Here is a 17,613-nt window from a genome sequence, read left to right as displayed (position 1 = left end):
AAAAATTGTTTAAAAGAACAAGAAAAAGTTGCATAAACCACTGACAGTGGACCTTCCTTAGAATGGTAGTTCAATGTCTAAGCAAGGAAAGAAGAAAACAATGCAAAACATACATACTAATTGACCAAACATCACAGAAGATCCTCTAGGTAGTTTGTTTTTTTATGTCAATAATTTAAGTTACATTGAGCAGAAACAGAGATATTCATTAGCTAAAGCCACCACCAGAATGCTTTCATGCCAACCTTTAAATGACACTACACCCTCTTAATGGCACAGAACATTTCTTCTTCCCCTAAAAGGCATGTCTTTATTTTTCTAAGCTTAGGTTAGCAAGTACTTAAAGAAAGAAACTCTTTAGCTGTGATTCATGAATCATGATAATGGATCATAGAGCAAAATCTTCAGAAGTCGAGGTGACAAGAACCAGACCTAGAATATGACAGAATTGATTTTTTCCGTCCAGTTAACACATAATTCATTTAGTTGTATCCAACAATCCATGTGGCCTGCCGTTATTTCTGGAGAAGGGTCTTTTCCTTAGAGTCTTGAAGGTAATGGGTCTCTGAGCAGGCCTTCATCATTTACTATGTGAATTCTTGAAGAAACTGTAGGACTTTACTTCTTGGGACAGCATTCAACTTCCTGTTTTAAAGAATGAACAGAAAGTTCTGAGAAGATGACTTTTGTGCCTATACTGTTCTGTCTGGTTTCCCAGGAATGTCTTAGCCCATAGGAACATACACACTGTTAGCCCTGTTGAAGCTATTCGTACTAAACCCTATCTCATTTTAACGTTGTTAGGGACATTTAACTCCAGTTTTTAAGTTGTGGGTAACATCTGCTAATGAGTTCCTGAAAGGGCACCACTCATTTATAAGTGGGAGGGCTTCTGTAATTGCCAGTGCAGTTATGAGATTGTATGATTGCAACAATATTTTCCATGCCCTTATTCACTGACGTTTTTATTCCCCAGAGTTTTAAATGTTCTTTAAGATTGTCCATAATAACTATGAGGTGCACTGTAACTAAAGTACCCAGGCACCCTCAAGCCAATGGAAAATAGAGGTAGGAAAGATGGAGTAAGGTTATGACACTAAACACATGACATGAAGTTTATTATGCTTGATAGAGAGAGGCTATAAATTTAGCTGTAAGCTTTCAAGTCATAAATGTGAGGAGGGAAAAATTATGAGTTACATGACACACAGAGTCCAGAAGGTGAAAGCAAACTAGTTGTTCAGGAAAACTAATGGACAGTAAATGATAAGAACTAATTGGACTAATGGGGCAAAAGTGTGGTCAGCTGTTGCAGGCTCGTAAATTTTCTACTACAGATTTTCACTTCTTGCTTCTGAGGACCCTTGCTATAAATCATTTTAAGTGTCTTCTGGAGACTGTAATAGCCTTTGAAGGAAATTCTATCAGTCTATCCCTATCTATCCATCTATCTATCTATCTATCTATCTATCTATCTATCTATCTATCAACCCACCTATCTAGTCATACTCAATCCATTCTTCCATCTACTTATTTGCCTATCCATTCATCTATCCATCCATTCATTGCATCAGTATCCATCTGTTTGTTTGTCTGTCTGCCTATCTAATCTATCAATCTTTCACTTATCTCTAATGATACATTCAAATATTTATTTTATTTTTCTTTTCGAGACAGGGTTTCTCTGTGTAGCCCTGGCTATCCTGGGACTCTCTAGACCAGGCTGGCCTTGAACTCAGAAATCCGCCTGCCTCTACCTCCCAAGTGCTGGGATTAAAGGCGTGTGCCACCCCCACCCGGCTTCAAATATTTCTTTACTGCTGGTTGATCTCCCTCATATTTAGATCCCTGCTGTGTGAAAGGTAAAAACGGAGATTGTGTGTGTTTATAAGCTGCACAAGTAAATAACATATTTAATAGCAATTTATTCTTAAGCTTAGTCAGTTCTGGTTAAATTAATGTGACTTCTAAAACACCAGGAAAATACAATAGAGCTATAGTATTTAGTGTCTTCTCTATGAACTATTTTTAAAAAAACAAAAAGCCTTACTTGCAACATAAACTTTCTGTTTCTCTGTGACTGGTTTTCAAAAAAATCATTTACTATTCAAAAATAACTGAAATGTGTTACCTGTTTGGGTGTTTTGGTCCATTAACTTTTTGCAGTGGGTTTTCCAGCTAAAATTACATCGATGTCATATGGCATCTATTGAATACTAAAACTCCCTTTTTCAGGAACAAAATGTCAGACCAGATTGAAGGAAACAAAGAGGGAGTGTCTTGACTCTGTTCGGTGGTTCTCATGACTACTTCCATCAAAGACTGAGTTCTAAAGTGCTGGCGCTTTCAAAAATTAATGACCTTTATTTCAAATAGTTTTAAATTTGAAAGAAAACTTAAGTAGGCAGTAAGGGAAGCACGGTCTTTGGATAACATGATAAAATGTTTCATTTTTATAAGGAACTACCTATCTGTCATCTAAAGTTGTTTTAGCATCTTGTATTTCCACTAGATAGCCCAGTATCTTTTGATGCTCTACAGCCTTATTTAGTATTGTCAATTGTATGACTTTTAACCATTCTCATGCCTGTGCAATAGCATCTAATTATGACTGTAATTTTTAATTTCCTAAAGATGTATGGTATTGAGAATCTTTGTTTAAGACTTGTGACTCTTTGTCGGGGAGGCAGCTGTTCAGCTATTTTGCCTGTTTTCCAACAGGGTTGTTGGTTTTATTACTGTTGAATTTTATTTTTATTTATATATTCATTTATCTATGCATTCACTCGTTCATTTAATGGTGCTTTGAATATAACCCAGTCTGGCACCTCAGGAGTTTGTAACTTGTTTGTGTGTATACATATATGAATGTCTGCTTTTTGAGTCCATGGACTAGAAATATTACCCGTGTGGACCATATCACCTCTGAGCCTCAGTTTCCTCCCCAGTAAAATAAAACAAAACTCATGCGTCTGTGTCACAGTTAAAAGGAGGGTAGATTTAAGCATGTTTACCATGGATTCTGTAGGTGCCTGGGAAGATTAATTCTCTTTTTCCATCCAAGTACCTGTACTTGAAAGTAAGGCTTGCTTTCCATCCAAGCCATCATGAAGTATTCACCCTTGTAACATAAAAATGGAATCTCATAAAGTCGTGCCTATCCTTGCAGTGCTGGGAAAACTGCTTTGAAAAAGAACAGTTTTCTATAACAATTGCTTATTCTCCAGACCTTGAAAGGGATTCCATGCTTCATCTATTTTTCTTGTCTTTTAACCCCAAGTATATTCTCATATGCTCAGCTGTCTACCAAGAAGGCAAATAAAAGCCCATTTCTTTTAGTGTACGTCTGAATTCAGGGACACCATATACTAAGGATAGCCATTCTGCTGCTGTGACAGACTATATATCTTGGGGGTACATAAGTAGAAGAGGTTTTTGAACCATTTAAAGAAAGTCTCTACACTTCCCCCATGAAAGTATATCTGGAGAACTGTGTCTATCATTGTGCATCAAAAGTTAAGAGGAATACTGATAACTAGCATCTGTGGTGATCAGGATGGTAATGAAAACCTTTAGAAATCTAGGGACTGAACTGGTGAGGTCCCTAAGCCTCTTGCCAAGCCTGATGACTTGAGTTTGATGTTGATTCCCAGAACTCAGATGGTGGAATGTGAGAACTGATTTCCATAAGTTGTCCTCTGACCTCCACAAGCATGCCACAGCACATGTGTATACACACACATGCATATGTATGCACAGGAAGTCAATAAAAATGCAAGAACAAAAGGAAAATGGAAACTTTTCTTTTCTTGGTACATTATCTCAGTTTATTAAATCCATTGATTTCCATCCGTAGATTATAAAGTCGGTGGATGTTCTGGGGACAAATTCTTCATGATGGCTCTGATTCCACTAGATTTGCTCTAGTGTTGAGTGAATACAACTCTTCACTTCATCCAAGGAAAGAGAAAGAGGGAAATCATCTCTAGCTAAAGTACACATGATTATTAGACTATGTTGTCAATGGACTTACACTTCCTTGCATTTACATTCCTACCCTTGACTTTATTTCTTGAACCCTCAAGAGACTTAAGAAGGCCAAGAATCACTTTTCACCTAGCATTGCTTCCTATGAGGCCCAGTGAACCCTTTTCTTGAGCCCGTGTATTTTGGTGATAAGGAAGTGAGAGAACTGGGCAAAATCCAGAGCTGCACTAAGTTTGTTCTGACATGTAGACTCTGCTGTCTACAGCACACGAAAGCTAGATGTTCAGTATGGACCTCAGCCCTTTCCCCCTGCAGTATGTGTTGTTGTTTCTGTAGATGAGTTCACAATCTTCTGTAATTTTCTTTTTCTATTGATCCTGCAGTAATGGCAACAGACCTTTTATTGGTAGGAGAATCTGTGGGGCTTTCCTTCCGTGTGTCTTGTATATTAGAGAATGAGTGTATCACAATTCAGGTAAACTTCGCTTCCCCCAGAATTCATTTCAGAGTGGCCTAGATGATGGAGCTCTTTAGGGGTAACCTGTCTGCAAAGCAGCCTTCTCCCGTTTCTTACTTCCTGCTGCCCCAAGGCAAAGTTGAAAGTGCCGCTCCGTTTTATTGGTCTTCGGATTTCAATTTCTTCTGGTACATTTTTGTTCAGAGATGAGTGAGTTGGTGGGAAAATGATGAGTTGAAAATAGAACTTAACTTTCTACAAAGATTTTTGAGAAGGCGTTGTAGACTCTTAAGTTTGAGGGCAGCTAGAGAGTACCCATCACTTAGAGACACTGGTTAGAACTGATTATGTCTACCTTGCAACTGTGTCACCTTGGGGAAATATGTCCATTCTACTGAGACTCAGTTTCATTGTCTATTAAATCAGAGTTGATAATACCAGATTCAGAAGGTTGTTATTAAAAAAAAAAGTGACCACCAAAATGTTCTTTTAAGTGACTTGTAATCTTCTATATTGCCTGTAAATGTTTCTTTTTGAGATAAGGGCTCACTATGTAACCTTGACTAATCGGGGATTCCCTGTGTAGATCACACTGGCCTTGAATTTGGAGCAGTTCTGCAGCCTCTGTTTCCCAAATGTTTGTATTATAAAAGTGAGCCACTGTGCTTGGCTACTTGTGGATAATTCTGAGACAAGAATGGTTCATCAGTGATCTGCCCACAGCACCTAGCAAGCCTAATATGTAATGCTATATTTCTACCTAAAATTAAAATGAGTAAATAATGTAGAATATCAAATTTTCTGATGGTTTTAAACAATTGAGTGACTGGCCCTTTGCATTGGGCTAGGTGACTACATAGCTGCATTCAACATACAGATTCAGGGATGGAGAGGAAAGTAACAAGTGTAGCTAGGAAGACTGTTATAAGGTAAAGTTTCTCCAAATCATTTACTTCTAAACAAAAGACAGCAAACAAGTGAGCATGTAGTGATTGACAGCAAGGAAAATTTTGCTCTAGCATCACAAAGTTGCAAAATGGAAGGGATCAGGAAACACTAGTATCTCTCAGTGGTACAAAAACCGTCCTCAGACCAATAGCCAGTCCACATATTCTCAGAAACCTTTGTAGATGGCTAAGTTCTAATTTAAATTCATTTTTGGTCTCTCGTGGCTTTGGAAACTCTTTCGAATTACACTGGCAACTCTCCAACAGCGCTGGGCATGTGATGAGCTCCAGGGAAGATGCTAAGGAATGAGTTCTACCTTGTGAGGGATCTAGGGCAGATGGCAGTGGTTCAGTCTAGAGCTCACTTCTGCCACAGATGACTGAAATGTTGGGCTAAGTGATCCCAAGGAATACAGTCTCTCTAGTAGTCTGGAGGTAGTAATAATTTGAATTTTCAAGGCTCATGAATTGGCATCATTTTGAGTACATCTGTCATGGACCCTTACATTTTGGAAGGAACTGGATGTACTAAGGTAAAATATCAGGAAACTCGACTAGTTTTTTTTTTTTTTAACTCTTTCATTTGTTTTTTAAAAAATCTTTTGTTGTGATTTTTTTTCCTTTTCACATATAATTGTGACACTCCAGTTATTTGTGACAACATGTATCTAGAATATTTTGATTTGGGGAAAATGAGATGGCACATTACTACTTTATTTTTCTCAAAGCAGTGACAGTAATTGGGCTTTATGCCATGGGGCTGAAGCAGCAGATGTAATCTTGAATTTGAGGTCTCTGTAGACTGGATGAGGCTTTCAAGCCATGTGGAGTTGAACTTACGAGAGGAGCTTAGCGGTTATCCTTCCAGATGTTCAGCTTGCAGTTACTGTCAGTAGCAAATGTATAGATAAGCGTATGGATTGTTCTTTCAAGCCAGATACCCATTCAGTGAATAAATACCTTTTCCAGTCCTGGCAATCTGTCAGATAATTCCGTTTAAAGTTATTTGGAGAAAGTCTACCCAAAATAATTAAATTTTGTTTATCTTTTGTTCTTGTCTAATAACTTGCTTCTCCTCTGAGTTTGAACAGGCTTGAGTTGTTATGTGAGTTTATATAGTGTACGGTCCGTTTTGAAATATTTATCTCTGTCTAAAAATGAAATGTCATTAAATATAATCTTTTAACTGAGTGAATCAATGAAAGAAAAAGAAAATTTCTCTTTTAGCCAATTTTTAATCAATATTTTCATGTAAGGCTGAAATGTTAACTGAATTCTGGCAGTTGTCATTTGAAATACAGTTTGTATGTTTAAGAATTTATGTGTACATCAAGGTTTAGACTTCATACTCAGAAAGGAAAATTGACTTACAGTAGCAAGGAACTATAGAAATATAATTAATACCAGCAATGAATGTGAGTCAATTATTTAAGGCAAATGGATCTTAATCCCCAAAACAACAGAGACATATCAAATTCATTTATATCCTGGATTTCATGGTTTAATTTTGGGGCATGTCTTTTTCTCTTATTTTACAGAGGCCTTTGAAATTGTTGTTCGCCATGCCAAGAACTACACCAACGCCATGTTCAAGAATAACTACCCCAGCCTGACTCCACAAGCTTTTGAGTTTGTCGGTGAATTTTTCACAGACGTGTCTCTCTACATCTTGGGTTCTGATATCAACGTGGATGATATGGTCAATGAATTGTTCGACAGCCTCTTTCCAGTTATCTACACCCAGATGATGAACCCAGGCCTGCCTGAGTCAGTCTTAGACATCAACGAGTGCCTCCGAGGAGCAAGACGCGACCTGAAAGTATTTGGCAGTTTCCCCAAGCTTATTATGACCCAGGTTTCCAAGTCACTGCAAGTCACTCGAATCTTCCTTCAAGCCCTGAATCTCGGAATTGAAGTCATCAACACTACCGACCACCTCAAGTTTAGTAAGGACTGTGGCCGTATGCTTACCCGAATGTGGTACTGCTCTTACTGCCAGGGACTGATGATGGTTAAGCCTTGCGGTGGTTATTGCAATGTGGTCATGCAAGGCTGTATGGCTGGTGTGGTGGAGATCGACAAGTACTGGAGAGAATACATTCTGTCTCTTGAAGAGCTCGTGAATGGCATGTACAGAATCTATGACATGGAGAATGTGCTGCTCGGCCTCTTTTCTACCATCCATGATTCCATCCAGTATGTGCAGAAGAATGGAGGCAAGCTGACCACCACCGTAAGTATCAGTCTTCAGGTTTCAAAGGAGCTGTCCTTCATTGTGGTGGTGGGTGGGGTGATCTCTCCAGCAACAGATACTGTTAGAAAAATAGAGAAAGGAAAAACAACAAGCAAGTGAGAATGCAGATGGCCTGAACGAACTCTCCGAGATAGACAGAATGTTAAAACTACAGGCTATAGAGTTGTAATACTAGATCTAGCTCCACATACTTCTTTGCTGCCAAGTATTGGGAACGAATTTTATCTTTATGAGTTTTATGTTTAGAGTTCATGAAAAAAGAATAGCTTGTATTTGAGACATGTAGCATCTGCGTGGTATATGGTAAGTCTTTATTAAACATTAGCTGTTATTGTTGTTATCAGGATCCTTGTGGGAGTATTTCCTCTCTCTTATAAACAAGGAAACTGAAGCTTAGTGCACTGTATGTTGCACAGCGACATCCAGTTCTGTAGTTAGCAGAAGAGACATGATTCGGAAACTGCATTTTTGATTTAGTTATCATCACCTTCTATTCTGACTTCACTCTGTGGTCTTCATCGCGTACATCACATTGCCATTCTGAAGGGAATGTAAAATACAACTTAAAGACAAGAGAGTCAGTGTCTACTGACTAAACCCACAAGAGAACATAAGAAAAGCATCTGTTCTCCCCATTCATGTTTGCAGCCTTAATTATACCAGTTTACAACTGATAGGATTTGTAATGCGAGAAGGGCAGTTTTGCAAGGGCAGTAGCAGCTTGCTTGGCTTGGAGGATATTCTGTCAGAGAACCGCAAGAGAAAACCACTTGTGATGTAGAACAGAACATACAGCCAAGAGCTTCCAGCTATGTTCTTTTAAGACAAAAATTCTCCACTGCTTCCAGCTCCATAGGAAGACATGCCAGAGCAGTACAATATACTACTATTGTTAAGCTCCTGCTCACATCTCCAATGCGAGATATATATATATATATATCAGCCATCCATGAGATGGGTCTCAGTAGTGTACCCATTGCACATAGGAGGGATGAAGATTAGAGAGTGTAAGTACTTTCCAAGATCTCCAAAAGTTTTCTACGGTAGGAGTGGTGATTCAAACCCAGGCCTTGCTGGCCTTGTTGACTCCTGCTCTTAACTTTCCTCCAGTACATTGCTGTGTAGTCTGAGCTATTACTTAACCAGAATGTTGAGAGCAGCATGGGCTAGTTAGCCTTGTCTTTAAAATCTGGAAGTGCAAGTGATTGGGGTAATTGGTTTCTTTGGTGAATTAAACTAGGAGGGAGGACAGAAATGATACAACCCTCAGCACGGCCACTTACGGAGCTGCTCTAATTGCCCCATTCACAGGGTTGGCCATTTAAAACCCATTTCCTGAGAAAATATTTTATAGTAAAATGAACAGAAATGCCCTATCTAACGATGGTGTTCTTCGATGGCTAATTATTCCCTTGACTGCTTTATAATTTGAGGCCATATTCTGGGGCCTTATGCAAAAGTAAATTGCACAGAACTAGAAAAATGAAAAGTAAGTGCATTCATATGTTCATTTACTAGCATTGATCGAAGGTCCACTGTGAGTCCCACCCCAACCAAGGACATCAGGGCGTGAGGATATGTACAGTAAGAGGAAAATAGACTACTTTAATGGCAAGATGTATGAGTATTTAAAGGTTATCCATGCACATTTTTTTGAACGTAGCATCTTCCTCCCCCAGTACTTTTAAAAACAAAAGGATAAAGTTTTGAGTGTGCAAGTGACACATCCCCTTAGTCCCAGTCCTCAAGGACTAGGGCACAAGGATTGTGAGTTTGAATAGATAGTCCTGACTAATCTTAGACTCAGTCTCCAACAACAAACAAAAAGAGAAGGAAAACAAAAGAAAAGAGAAGAAACAATTGGGAAACAGAACTATACACACTGTTTTTATAATGTCTCGGCATGCAGATTTGTTGAGTGAACATTTATCAACATCTGCTTTCTGCAGGAACTTTATCAGGTGCTAGGGATCCATAGCCTCCCAAGACAGTTCTGAAGACTTGACATATCACAGTTTCACTGGTAGATGGACCTGCAACTGAATAAATTCCACTATAATGAACATTTTGCTGTGATATGAATGTTGGAAAGGCAGTGTGAAAATTGAGCTAGTCTAATCCCATTTCAAAATGAAGAAATAAAGCCTCCAGAGGCATATCCAAAGTTTTTTAGCTAAGAAAAGAGCCAGAAGCAGAGTCCAAGATATTCTTCTGCTGCAATCTAATATTCTTTCTGCCATATCACTCTGTTCCCCAGTAGATCCTTCCAGACTTTCACTGTAAAAGTACCATTAGGATTTTGCAAAGACATAAATTGCATAGTTATTTCAGGCTTTCAGACTGGCTACATTTTAGGTGTGTGTACACATAAGCGTGTGCTCACACATATACCTAATATACAGTAGAGGGAGTACATTTTGTGTCATTATCGTTCAGGAGGAAAGGCCTTGGCTGTCAGGAGGTGCTCAGTGATGCAGTCCCTTTCTGTTTTGGCCATTAAGGGCCTGATTGCTCCCAGCTCCCATATAGTTATGAGAGCGTGAAGTCTGCCATCCCCTGGGAATGCTTGAACTAAGCCAGAAAGCATATGTATGCTGCCTCGTTGCTGTTATATGATCACCAAGACTAAGTTGTCTGCATCACCTGGTAGCGATTAGGGAATCACTGGCTGGGTGTACTCCAGACCACACTCTGTACAGTCTACAAAGCAGGCAGGGCTCTTTATTAGGGTGAGGAGAACTATGGGTTTGACAGACTGAAGCACTCTGTTCATGTGGACAAACCCACAGACAGAATCCCTCAAACCAAGAGCTGGTTGAAAATTAAATGTTAACAAGATTCTGCAGGAGCACCCTCACTTCCTTGTGTTAACAAGATGGGAATGTCCCACTGTAGAACCTTGCCTACGGGCAGTTGGGCTGAGGTTTCTCTTTAACATTATGCCATTTCTGAGCTGTGGGGGTGGGGCAGCTTTCTTGACGAGCTATCTAAGGGATGGCATGAGGAGTCCATACAAGGATGTTGTCCAGTTGTGCTGGGGTTGGTTGCTATGATCCATCTCACATCCTGAAGGTGAGTTTGGCCTTCTACATAGGTATGACAATCTTAGACTTTCGTAAGTATAGATTGTTGGTGTTTTAGTTCCTCCAAGAATGGTTCTCAATCCTGTAGACTGCCAGGTGAAGGCATGTGGGCAAATATTGGGGTCTTATGACTCACAGCGCCCCTGAATGTAGCAAATGTTCAGCTCCTCAAATTGACTCATCTCTCAGTCAATGGGAGAACTTGTTTGCCGCTATGTCAGATGTTGTTAAATGAATTGTTAGGTTTAGAAAAATGCGAGTACTCACTAAGCCCCAGTCCAAACTGCTAAAAGTGCCCAGCGAATAATGATTTTTCCTTACACTTTTTAAAGATTTGCTTTTACTATTTTTAATGATGTATATGTGTATTCATGTGCATGTATATGCATGTGAATGCAGGTCCTCTTGGAAGGTACACACATGGGACCCCCTGGAGCTGGAGTTAAGTGTTTATGTAGGTGCTGGGAACTAAGAGAACTAAGGTCCTCTGAAAGAGCAGCAAGTATCCTTAACCTCTGAGCTTTTTCTCCAGTCCATTTATACTTTAACTTTTATTACTGGTGAATGAACTCAAAGAATCACATGTGCCAAGAAAGTGTTCTATCACAGAGCCATAACCCCTGCTCCATACACTTATTTTAGAGTATGATTGACTGATACTATTTTATTATAAATAAATTGAATAAAAATGCAAATAAATGAGTAAAAGATACCTGTATGCATATGTACAAGGGCCAGGGAACAAAAAGTGGAGGAGACAGACGTCTGTACTGAAAAGGTCCCTCCAAAAGGTATTAATAATAATAGCTCCATTCCGATCTTCAAATGGATTGATTGCATATCTTGCCCCAAAGTGAGCACTGATCCTTTGATTGTACTTGGGTAAAAATTTATCAGCATGTTATTGAATTCCACATTTTATACCTTGAACTAAATATAGAATGCATTTACTTTCAGCACTGCTGATTACCATGGCTTCTTTTTTTCATAATACAGAGAATGGAGTCCAGCTTTGTGTATATGTTGGGCAACCACTCTACCATTCACAGCCCCTGTAAAACGTATTTAAAACATCTATAGTTTTTGTCTCAGAGTCACCTTGATTGCCATTACCATATATCCACATGTAGATTATGTGTATTTCATGTACAACTCTCTCATCTGTTATATGTCTGGCGTTTATTCCTCTCCCAGAATAGTTGCCAAAACTTTCTGTAGCTAATCTCATTGACTTGTCTTTAGTCCCTAATGGAATTGCTCATATACTCTTTTGTTGTTGTTTATTTCCAAGAATGTAACTTAATTACAGCATTTCTCCCTTCCCTTTCCTCCCATATACCCCACCCTGCTCTCCTTAAAGTTAAATGCTCTTATCCTCTTGCTTGGCTGCTGGTAGTTTTCTTTTTCCATATTTGCTAGTGTACTTTGCTGACTCTCCTTATCATGCTCCTGGGTTTAGGGTTTCCTGGCCCACAATTTTACTACCTTTGACTTAGACCGTTTCACTGAAAGTTGTACAAAATTGCAAACCTTTCTTTGTATCACCACCCTTTCTCCCTTTCTTCTGTCATTGTGACTCACTTTGGTACTCCCTGGAAGAGAGTCTGCAAATGTCTATTACACATTTCATCATGCAAGCTGTGTGCTGGACACTGAGCATCATCAAGAGGGTAGGGAAGCTGAGCATAGAAGATTCTTTTGCTCCATTTAGGGCTCACTAAGCCAGCAGGTCTCAGAACTCAGATTCAGAGCTGGGCCTGTCTGCCTCCCAAGTTCTTGCTTGTTACCATGACTCTATATTGCTCTCTCAAACACTTCCATTCTCTATTCACTAGAATCTTCGTTCCCCAAACGCAGCCTAAATTGGTTTTTTATTATATTATTTAATATCCTGTATTACTCCCTACTGTTTTTCCAGCTGCACAATCAATTTTTGAATTCATTCTCTCTCCATGGAGACTCTTGCTCTACTATTTCCCAATGAAGAACTAAAAGACATGAGGTTGTTTTTTCCCCCCTTTTCTCTTTTCCTATTCCTAACACTTAAAGGAACAGAATAGTTTCTAAGAGAATATTTGTATAAGCTCTACCTGTTAGTATTGTCAATGGTGAAAACTCTATTAAATTCTACCTGCACTGTTGAGTCCCCACTCACTGGAACAACAGATAGCCATCTTGGTTTTTGCAGTGATGGAACTCAGGGCCTTGTGCATGTTAAGTATTTGCTCCGACACAGAGCTGAATCACCAGCTAGCCCCAAAGACAGTTTTCACGCTATCTGGTATTTATTCTGAATATCGAATTATATTCAGGCGTCTACTTTGGCCTTTCCTTAGGTAGTAACTTTGCCTACTGAGAGCCTAACCTATGCCAATATCTGGCCACACCCATTTCTTTGGCTATAATGTTTGAAGAAGCAATACAGTCAGTATTTAATCCTGGATGGTAGGAAGTTTGGAGGCAGATTCTCCCTTTGAGCTGCAATAATAATTCACTGTCAAATTCGTGCATTTTCCTGTCTGTGTGAGTGACTGTAAGTCGTCAGAATTTCCAAGATTAGCCTTACCTTTCGTCTCTGCCTTTGAAGGCTGAGGCCATTTCTCAGATGTCAGTTTGTCCGAGCCTCTCTCCTTGTCCGCTATCACTGGACCGTCATTTTTCAGTCTCAGACAGAGATACCTTCTCTGAATTCATAGAAGCTGCTCTCCGTTCTGAAGGGATTTAGAAGTGATAAATCCAGCAACTATCTCAGTACCTCATTAATGTCTGCAGGCCAGCATCGGAAACTGCAATAAGCAATATTATTCAAATGAGGTTCATTTCAGACATGACAGAAAATTTACATTCTGTCATCTTTTTTTTTTTTTAACATTCACAATAAATATAGTGTTAGTGGTTGCTATCGGACAAAGGTGGTGGTTTGGTCTCTTGTTCTGATTTGAGGATTCATTCACAGACTGGCACTGAACATATGGTCCTACTGTCTCAGCCTGAGAAAGGTTAAACATAGATGACCTAATTATTGAAAGACTGACTACAAAGGAAGAATTGACACTATTGAGTGTTAATTTCACAGGAACTTTCCAAAACTAATCATATGAAGAAAGCTTTTGAATGTTTCATCCTGATGTAGATTCTAGGTTACTTTAGGCGATAAAATAGGCTCTCTGCAAACTAGCATTGTTTGCCTTTACTTAGGTGAGGGACAGTGTGATGTTGAGAGTTGCTCTTTCTTGCTGTCTCTGGGAATATGTTTCTAAATCTCTTTTCCATGATCAATGAACTGATAAGATGAGAATATGCTCTCAACAACTGTGGCAAGTCTGGGATTTCTCCTCAGTTGCAAGCTAATACGTTGGTCAACTGCCATTTTACAGAAGCCAGTTAAAGGCATGAGTTAAAGGCAGAGCCATTGATTTCTCCCAGCAATGGTGGTAACCAGAGGATCAGCATTTGTGTCCGATTCCCTAGCCTCAGTTGCCATGGGTCAAGGCAGAGAGGGCTGGATAACACCTGCAAACACAATGCAGTGCTTTCCTAGAGAGCATTTTCAGCCTAGAGAACTCAAATGTATCCTTAGCACTACAAGAATAAAACCAAGCAAAAGCGTGATCTGTTGGTCTAATGGCTAGATTCTCAACATTGCTCCTGGGTAACTTATTTCCCATCACTGCTAGTGCTCACTTCTCTGAGCGGAGACACTGTAGCATCCAAGCTACACAGACACTACATAAAGATACTTGGAAGAGATAGTTTGCAGGAAACAGTGGTCAATGTTTCCATTTGTTGCTACCTTTGGATGATGGCAAGACCCTCGCAAGTTCTTGATGCCTTTGGAGGATCAAACCAAGGAGATAGAAACTAAAGAACAACTAGTTCAGCTTTGTCTGGTTACCCATAAAGCAGCTTATGTGCTGCCTGTTGGAGCATAGCCAAAGGTACACACAAAGACCTAAACTAGTGACAGTGTTAGCCATTCAGAGAATAAAAACCTTTCTAAAGGAGCACTTGATAGTGTTGCTTTTCATTAGCAGTAAAACTCTATTGTTTTGGTCTTCCAACTCTCTCTCTCTCTCTCTCTCTCTCTCTCTCTCTCTCTCTCTCTCTCTCTCTCTCTCTCTGCAGTTATCTTTTCCTATCCTGTTTTTTGAGGATACAGTGTTATAAGTTTTCTATTGCTACACAAGCTGGGGAAGTTATTTCCTTTATTGCACTTAAAAGGTGGCAGATGTGATAACCACAGGGTAGTTAGCTGACACTTATCCATGTCTCCTGGTAGTGACAGGGAGAACGGATTTATTCCCAAAAGATATTAAGTAAGGGTGGATAATTCAAGGCCATTTGCCCAAGAGAGCAGAAGTTAAGAAAGATACCCCCATGGCCCAACATTATAAGGGCCCATGTGCTCCCAGGGTGACAGTGAATGAGTACAAACTGCCTATTTCAAATGCTGGCTGCTCAGGGAGTCAGAAGCTGGTGAAAGCAGCCTTTACATTATGAAGGCAGAATAGCCTCTGGATATTTATTCATTACAAAAGCCGAAAAGCCTCAGAATTCACAGTGTGGTTCCTCTGCTATGCCTTTTCCTTTGCCTGGAGTTAAAGTCTCTCTTGGCAAATGGAGTGCCAGTCATTCACTAATGATGCCCCCACCCCATCCCCTACACAAGGTACCTTGGCCCATTAACCTCTTAGGTCTGTGCATTTTGCTCTTGCTCAGGTATTCAGGCCAAAGTTCTTTCTACCTTGACTCTCTTCTCCAAAAGGCAAGCCTCATCCCCCCACCCCACCCTCAAAATTGGAAAACTGAACAATTCTGGCCATCTTGGAAGCTGGTTTTAAACAGGTAGGACAGTAGAGGAGTCATTTCCTTAAGGTAGTGAGCAATTGCAATGCTTCAGATAAAAAAAAAAAAGTTACAGAGCCAACAGGAGGTGAGTCTGCAGCAGTATCATCCAGTGTACTTCGGCCTTTTGGAGACCAAGTGCAACCTCATCCCTCTCAGCTGCCCAGCCTGGCTGAGTGCTGAGCTCCCTGCAGTGCTGTGGCCCTTCCTGTTTTCTGTTCTTTTCTGTGTTGTATGTGTGTGTTGTGGGGGTGGCTATCAATGGGGTAAAACAAGTGAGTTTTGTTTCTGTGAAAGTGCAGATTTCATCATATCCTTTCAACAATGTCCCTTTGGGATGTGCACGATCCTGCAATGCTGTTTTCCTGCTTTCTGTGGGGTCTGAGGTGGGGGAAGGAAAGAGCCAGTGCTGCCCCCTTATTACCCAATTTAGTTCCTTTCTGAAGAATATTCAGAAAGCGAATTAAGTTTGCCTATTCATTCCACTTAGAATGCCTGAACCAGAGAAAATAGGAAGCAGAGTCATTATATTTGGGTGCTGTCTATTATCATTTACTGACTCAGACTCTAGCTAAGCCTTTCTGCTTTTTTACAGATAATTAATTTTGTTCTAAATGTAGGGAAGAATGATTATAATCAGTATGTTTGTATTTTCAGCTACAAATAGAGCCTATCAAAGATGTGTAGAACAAATAAACCCTATAAAATATGCAGCCCCAGCCCTGCTTGAAGTTAATGTGCTATCTCTTTTTCAAAAGGAAACATACATATACACACGCAGACACATGCATAGATATGATTTTTAAAGTTCTTCTTGCTTTTCTTTCACAGTTAATAGATAGGGTGCTCTTTTTTAACTCAAGCCTGTGCTGTGAATTATATTTATCATCAAATCTCATGTAGCAGAGCTGAAGGAGACTTTGATTTGGTGCAGAAATCAAGTTGTCAACATACACACATTTCTCAGTTGGAGATGCGAATTTCCCTTATTATTCTCCCAGGAAACTAGGAGCGGTCTGATCCCACGAGCACAGTGTTTCTGAAAGAGGATGCAGTGTGCACTGTTCTCCCCATATCTCCAGCTAAGCCCTAGTCTGAGCCCATCCCTTCTCACCCTCTTTTAGGATTATATAGTACTCGCATTCATTCAGTCCCTATTCTGTGTTTAAAGGGGACCCTATTTCTGCTTCTGCTAGTATACAAGTACATTGGTTCTATTGAAAAACAATCTCAAGTGTTAACTACTATATTCTTCAAAATAACCTGTTGTTGGAGTTATGGTTCTAATAAACCCATATATAATACATACCCAAAAAAAAAATAAAATAAAAAGAAAGAAAGAAAAGCAATCTATGTCTCTTGAGAAATTCTTATTTGCCAGAAAAAAAAAACCTTCTAAAAACGGAAGTAAGGTGGCTCTCAGCCAATGGTTGAGTTGTATGGAGAATCAGCTGAGTGGTATCCTGCACCTTATGAAGTCTCCTGCTATGAGAAATGTCAGATCAGAAATCAGAGTTTTTACATAGGAGCTCAGTCTTGTACTGCCATGGTCTTTTAAAAAGCAGCTTCTTAGTTTCTAGTTCTGAATGTGTACAAGAAAGAATGTGGACAGGGCAGGAGGGATGGGGAGGAGACACCAATTCTGAGAACTTGTTGTATGCCTCATGGAGATCGAAGCTCTATCTTTCCATGGATGGTCTCCTTTGGTTTATGGTAATCACGAGAAGAGAAGGATTATGGTGATTGCCATTTTCCTGGTAAAAGAACAGAGGTAAAGAGACTTGGAAGTAGGTGCTAGCTGTACAGCTGCTTCAGCTTCTATGTACAGCACGAGTCCCCAAGGTACATCCCTCACCTCTGGCAAGAACCCGTTGTAAAATATATGGTAAGGGCTAGGCCTTGGTTGTGCGCTGACTCGGTTAGTGGGAAGAAGGAAGGAAGGGAAGCCAGAAATTGCTCAGGGTCTATTCCTTCCTGCCAACTTTCTAAGTTATTATTCATCCTGTTTTCTACATATGGCCTTGAGAATTGCATGGGAAC

At 39.8% G+C, this 17,613-nt stretch overlaps 1 protein-coding gene across 1 annotated transcript in view; it reads left to right on the top strand.

Moving 5' to 3' along the window:
• Gpc3 (glypican 3) overlaps window positions 1–17,613 on the top strand; it is a 338,342-nt gene that overhangs the window by 181,383 nt on the left and 139,346 nt on the right. Inside the window, exon 3 of the mRNA XM_021153008.1 lies at window positions 6,930–7,624. Coding sequence (XP_021008667.1) covers window positions 6,930–7,624 — 695 coding nt within the window. The remainder of the gene's footprint in view (window positions 1–6,929; window positions 7,625–17,613) is intronic.

Source organism: Mus caroli, chromosome X, assembly GCF_900094665.2.
Source record: "Mus caroli chromosome X, CAROLI_EIJ_v1.1, whole genome shotgun sequence".
Lineage (NCBI taxonomy): Eukaryota > Metazoa > Chordata > Mammalia > Rodentia > Muridae > Mus > Mus caroli.
The sequence above is the reverse complement of the archived record's forward strand: the minus strand, read 5'-3'. Positions and strand labels throughout refer to the sequence as shown.